General features: G+C 38.4%; 1 protein-coding gene across 1 annotated transcript; it reads left to right on the top strand.

The window, feature by feature from the left end:
* Positions 1-3,117: 3,117 nt before the first annotated feature.
* Positions 3,118-3,674, top strand: LOC105621027 (histone-lysine N-methyltransferase SETMAR-like). The gene is made up of 2 exons (XM_012202502.1): positions 3,118-3,357; positions 3,435-3,674. Exons 1-2 carry the CDS (start codon positions 3,118-3,120, stop codon positions 3,672-3,674), a joined length of 480 nt encoding a protein of 159 aa, XP_012057892.1.
* The last annotated feature ends 2,842 nt before the right edge of the window (positions 3,675-6,516 follow it).

Below are 6,516 nucleotides of genomic sequence, written 5' to 3'. Positions count from 1 at the left end.
GTTAGTAAAGTTAACTTTACTTTACTTCTTCGTTCGTTTTCGTTTTCGTTTTCTTTTAGTTGTGGCGGAGTACTTACTTAACGGGTACGGTCGTCGTACTCTCTCTCTCTCTCTCTCTCTCTCTCTCTCTCTCTCTCAGGTTTCTGGTTTAGTATACGTTACGTATCATAATGTATCTCTAAGTCCATATTCAGAACACGTTTACGATGTAGCCTGCTAACGTACTGTAATGGATATTTTCCATTTGACATTCAGAGAGTGACAAAGATAGAACACTTGTGTCGACTTGTGTCATCAAATGAAAAGCACTCAATTTACATCATGCATACTATATAATAGAATTTTAGATAAAAATGCGTTCTGAATACAGGCCCTAGTTTTTTGTATACTTTTCAGGAATAGAGTCCAGAATCTTTTCCATTTTTGTTTTTATTTCCTATTTCTCTATGATGTGACGTATTCTAATTCGATCTTGGGTATCATGATTTTGCAGATATTCATTTCATTAAATCATCATCGCCTACAACTTCAGGAGTGAGATAGTGATTAGTGAACAAAAGAACGATCTTTTTCGCCTTATTAATAAGGCTGGAGTCTGAGAGCTTTATTGCTTCTGTGTAGTAAACGAGAGACATATTGTTTACTCGAACTTCGTTTTTTTCCGCGTCATAACGGCTCGAGCCCGCCATTGGATTCACGCGGGAAATGTTCTGATTGGCAATCTATATAGTGAGTGTAAAAAGAGTAGTGCCAACACATGTGCTGATTGGCTCCGCCATTTATAGATTAACAGTTAGAAGATTAAAAAAGAGGTTAGGACGAGAAATTGCGTCATAAATATGTACTGCTGATATGTACTTCCGGTTAATTGGCATGTACTGCTGATATGTACTTCCGGTTAATTGGTACGTATTGCTGATATGTACTTCCGGTTAATTGGCATCACTCTATACTCACTCTAGTAATCCAATTAACGCCACATAATGTGATCATTTTTTCAAATTGAACAGTGCGATTCTCGCTTCGCGATAAGTGAATGCACGCTTTGAAACAGAATTCAAAATCGAAGTACAATAACATTTTTCTACATAAAACTCAGTGTAGCTTTTTTCGGCTTAAAGTGTTCGTGTTTTTAGCATCGTGATTTGTACTTTCCGATTTATGTTCAACTTGATCAGCCTTAGTTCTAAAATGTCTGTGCTCAGACTTGTTAAACACGTCTTTTTATTAAACATAAATCGAAGCCATTTTGAAAATCTCAATTACGAATATAATAATGGAAGTCACCTTCTATTGATTGATAATGTTTTTTACAGTCCATGACACAGGCAATTAATTTGTTGACCTTGCAACTTCCACAATTGTATAGAACTGAAGACGAGAATATCGATCTTTATAGTATTTGATGATCAATTAATAAAATTCTTTCGATTAGTCAAAAAAGCTTTGAAACATTTATAGCGCAAAGTAGAAAATTTTGAGTGGAATTCATCGCGTGATTTCATTTCTGTAGATTAAAGCGAACAACCTTCGTATTTTTTACAAAATGGAAAAAAACGAGTTTCGTGCAATGATCTATAGGATCTTTCAATAAGGACGCTCGAAATTTGTTAGACCATAGTAGCCATGTTGTTAAAGTGACATCTGTCAAATTTGTTGTGAATTGTTTAGTAGTGTATGGCAAATCACCATGGAAGATCATAGTGTTGAGCAACGTATGCAAATTGTAAAGTTTTATTATCAAAATCAGTGCTCCGTTCGAGAAACGTTACGTGATTTTTATCCTCGCCACAATCGTTCTGCCGAGTCAACTATTCGATGTTTGGTGGCCAAATTCGAGTCAACCGGTTCGATAAATAATCAGCCAACACCAATACGTTGCCGAAACGCAAGGTCTGCTGAAAACATCGTTGCTGTGCGTGAGAGTGTACGGGAAAAGGCGGTCAATTTCTCATCGTTCACAAGAACTTGGCGAATTTTGCGTCGGAACTTGGGTCTGCACCCTTATAAAATTCAACTGACCCAGGAACTTGAGATAAACGACCATAGACAACGCCGTGTATTCGCTGATTGGGTTCTGGAGCAGTTGGAAGTTAACCCAAATTTCGCCAAACAAATCATCTTTAGCGATGAGGCCCATTTTTGGATAAATGGTTATGTGAACAAGCAAAATTGTCGAATTTGGGAATCCACGCGAGATACATCAGCTCCAAATGCATCCCGAGAAAGTCACTGTTTGGTGTGGATTTTGGTCTGGAATCATCGGTCCGTACTTTTTCCAAAACGAAGCGGGCGTTCCCATAACTGTCAACGGCGAGCGCTAGATCGATGATACGCAACTTCTTGTGGCCTAAAATGGATGATATGGATACCGATAACATGTGGTTCCAACAGGACGCTACGTGCCACATGCCACGATGGACATTCTGCACGAACGATTTGAGGGCATGGTTATCTCGCGCGGCGGCGACATGAACTGGCCACCGAGATCGTGCGATTTAACGCCTTTAGACTTCTTCCTTTGGAGCTATCTTAAATCGCAGGTCTATACGAATAAACCGCAAACAATTGATGCTTTCAAAGTTAATATAACAAACGCCATCCAGCAAATTCAGCCAGATTTATGCGAGAAAGTCATCGAAAATTGGACCGTCCGAACACGTGTTACCAAGCGAAACCACGGCGGACATTTGAGCGACGTTATATTCCATACTTAATGCCATAAAATTCTTTCGAATAAAAAAAAATTGAGTGGATATCTCACACACAACTTGTTTTATTTACATTTAAAAATCGAGCATCCTTATTGAAAGACCCTTCACATATGAAAAGTTTAATGCCGAAAGAAATCAAAACCTAGTTGGATAATGTTCACAACACATCTGCACCAGCATTTGCGACTATATACAATTGGATGAATGAATTTAAACGTGGTCGTACATTCACATGTGATACACCTCGTTCGGGACGTCCAATTGAGACTGCTACGCCAGAAATCATCGATAAAGTTCACGTATTGTTATTTTGACTGATCGACGAGAGAAAGTGCGCGAGCTTGTTGAGGCCACAAGCATATCACGTAGCATAGTGATTTCAATTTTGCACGAACAATTGGGTATGAAAAAATTATCGACAAGATGGGTGTCGCGTTTGCTCACTGTGGATCATAAGCGCGATTGTGTGACAATTTCAAAACAATGTGGAGACAACAATTTGGAGATGTTTCAACGTAATCCAGATGAATTTCTGCGTCGATTCATTACTGTGGACGAAACAAGGATCCATTACTTCACACCCGAGACGAAGGAACAGTGTTCAAAACAATGGACTTCACTGGATGAACCAGCTCCGAAAACTGTAAAGTCGGAAAGATGATGGCCACAAGTTTTTGAGATGCACGCAGTATAATTCATATCGATTACTTTCCGTCGAAGCAGACGATCAATGGTGATTATTACGCAGCTTTATTGGACCGTTTCAACATTTTGAAGAAAAAACATCCCCATTTAGCCAAAAAGAAAATACTCTTCCATCAAAACAATGCACGGGTTCACACGTACCCGGCACTGATGGCCAAATTCAATAAATTTCGCTACGAATTACTTCCCTATCCACCATATTCGCCAGATTTAGCTCCCTGCAACTATTTCCTGTTTCCACATCTGAAGAAATGATTCGGAGGAAAGAGATTCATCACCAGAGAGCAGCTCAGTGCCGAAACAGAGACTTATTTTGAAGAGTTGAACAAATCATATTATTCGGACAGTTTGAAAAAGTTGGAGAATCGTTGGATCAAGTGTATGAAAGGAGACTATGTTGAAAAATAAAAATGAATCGATCAAAAAAAATGTATTTTACTATGTTTTTCTAAAAACTTATTGACTTGCCCTCGCATTATTCAAAAGATCGAAAATTAAAAATGGAATTTTATTTGTGAAACTTTTCAGGCAGTTGTATCATGCAAACTAAAGTTCTTGCAGAATCTGTATTTGCTAAAGAAAGAACAAATTTCTTCATTAGTGACATTGGAAATACTTCTCTTAAGGGAATGACTTTTATGATTCCAACAATCAATAAAATTATTTTTGGAAGGAATACACAACTTTATTTTGGTTTATGGGGACTGACAGAAAGTCTCCGTTCTCTTCGAAGAAATTCAAAGATAAATCAAAAGCAGTCCATTTTTGATAAAAAAAATCAAAGCCTGCAGATTCTATTGCCGAACAAAAAGACATCTTCAAATGGATTGTTACTGGTTAAAGAGAAAGAAGCAACTTAAGACACCGGTTTCTGCCTCTTCAGTTATCCTGAACTGAAGAATCGTCAGTGCAGCCAACTCTTCTGAATTTCATTGTAATGGATTTTGGTTCTACAAGGAATGAGAAGCTCATTTCCATAAAGTTTTCGAGGAATCGAAAACTTTGATGTTATTCCGAAGATGGGTCGAAGATGGGTAAGTAGTCAAAGAAAGAATTCTGCATGACGCATCTTCCATGACGCATGTTTTATTTCTTTCGCGCAAGCGAGCGCGTTAATAACTGCAAGAAAGATTGCTGTATCCAAGATCATATGGCACAGAGCATCTGGGGGATTGCAGTTCTAGCAGCGCTGTGATGGTGAAAATTTTAAGACTTTGTATTGGGTTGTCCAGAAAGTTCGTGCCGATGTTGAAGGAAAATTGAAACGTAGAAGATTTAAATTTTAATATACATTTATTAAATTAGATAGGTTAGTCGGCACGAACTTTCTGGACAACCCAATACATAAAAGTTTTAGTCGTAACCTAAGTCTTTAAAAAGTGATAAATTGATTGGCAATGAGACAAGCGCTAAATCAATGTGACTCTTTCCGTTGGTTCATAAAATGTTAATCGTAATCTTTTACGACGGGACGAAAACTTGCAACTATGGTCACGGTTTTGAGGTTACGACATGTCACTCGTGTTGCTTCTGCGCAGAAGACGCGGTAATAATTGGTTGGCGGTAATAATTCCAACGCTGTAGTTCAATCAATGTATCCCTTTTTATGGTTTTACAATTACGATTACGATTTTTATATGCAATTTTTACTATGGTTTTAATATATTAATTAGAATCTTATGATCTAATATCGATGAATTTGATGTCTTATTGTTAGTATAGAAAAAGATGTCATATCTTTGTTTTCTGTTCCTGCACTGGTTCAAAAAGTACATTAAAGCGATTTTTATTTTCAAAATGGCATCAACGACACTGTTTTTATTTCAGTGCAATAGAACTCAGTACACTACAAAAATGATTTTGGCCCCGCTCAATTTAGAGAATCAACTCTTCCACCTTTGCTTCACTAATTGATATCGACTAGAAAGCGGTCAGTTGGTGAGAGAAAAGTAGAGGGACTAATTCTCTAAAGCCCAGTTTCACAACTCACGGTTAACTCTTAATCGAGGTTCAAGTTATTCATTATTTCTTTTCAATTCTAGAATTGGAAAGAGAAACAAGTTGAATTTCGATTAAAATTTAAATATTATCTTAAGATATTAGGTGTACAACTTTGCTTTCGCCGTTTTCTTATAGATGGCTTTAGCGGTAAGTGGTGGTCGAAATAAATAGATCATAGACGTCATACAATAAACTTGGGCATCTGTCAACATAACCCCATAGAAACATTAGTCGATTTGTGTCTGCATCATAAAGTTATTCTCGATTGAAAATGTCAGTTTACGAGCCAAATTCTCGTCATTTGCGGGAGGTTTTAATTTTTTGCTTCAATATGAAGAAATCTGCGGCTGAGGCTCATCGAATGCTCTCAAATACTTATGCTGAGGCCGCTATTAGTGAAAGAACGTGTCGTGAGTGGTTTCAACGCTTCAAGAACGGTGATTTTGACGTCGAAGACCGGCATAGCTGTGGAAGAGAGAAGGTTTTCGAAGATGCAGAATTGGAAGCATTACTTGAGCAAGACTCGTGTCAAAATCAAGAAGAATTGGCACGATCATTGGGAGTGACTCAACAAGCCATTTCAAAACGCCTCAAAGCCATGGGAATGATTCAGAAGCAAGGAAATTGGATGCCGTACGAATTGAAGCCGAGAGATGTTGAACGGCGTTTGTTTGCTTGTGAACAGCTGCTTGAAAGGCAAAGACGGAAGGGATTTCTGCATCGCATTGTGACTGGGGACGAAAAATGGGTTTATTACGATAATCCCAAGCGCAGAAAATCATGGGGAATTCCCGGCCATGCTTCCACGTCGACGGCCAAACCGAATATTCACGGCTCCAAGGTCATGCTCTGTATTTGGTGGGACCAGTTCGGCGTAGTGTATTATGAACTGTTAAAACCGACTGAAACAATCACAGGCGATCGGTATCGAATGCAATTGATGCGTTTGAGCCGAGCATTGAAAGACAAACGGCCGCAATACAATGAGAGACATGATAAAGTGATTTTGCAGCATAACAATGCTCGACCCCATGTTGCGAAAGTGGCCAAGACATACTTGGAAACGTTGAAATGGGAAGTCCCACCCGCCGTATTC

This window comes from Atta cephalotes (assembly GCF_000143395.1).
Source record: "Atta cephalotes unplaced genomic scaffold scaffold00031, whole genome shotgun sequence".
Lineage (NCBI taxonomy): Eukaryota > Metazoa > Arthropoda > Insecta > Hymenoptera > Formicidae > Atta > Atta cephalotes.
This window is presented reverse-complemented; position numbering and strand designations above follow the sequence as displayed.

Coding starts and splice junctions, on each gene's coding strand:
- LOC105621027 (XM_012202502.1), top strand. CDS start 3,118: ATGAAAAAATTATCGACAAGATGGGTGTCGCGTTTGCTCACTGTGGAT. Junction 3,358..3,434: donor ATGAACCAGCTCCGAAAACT/GTAAAGTCGGAA, acceptor TTTCCGTCGAAG/CAGACGATCAATGGTGATTA.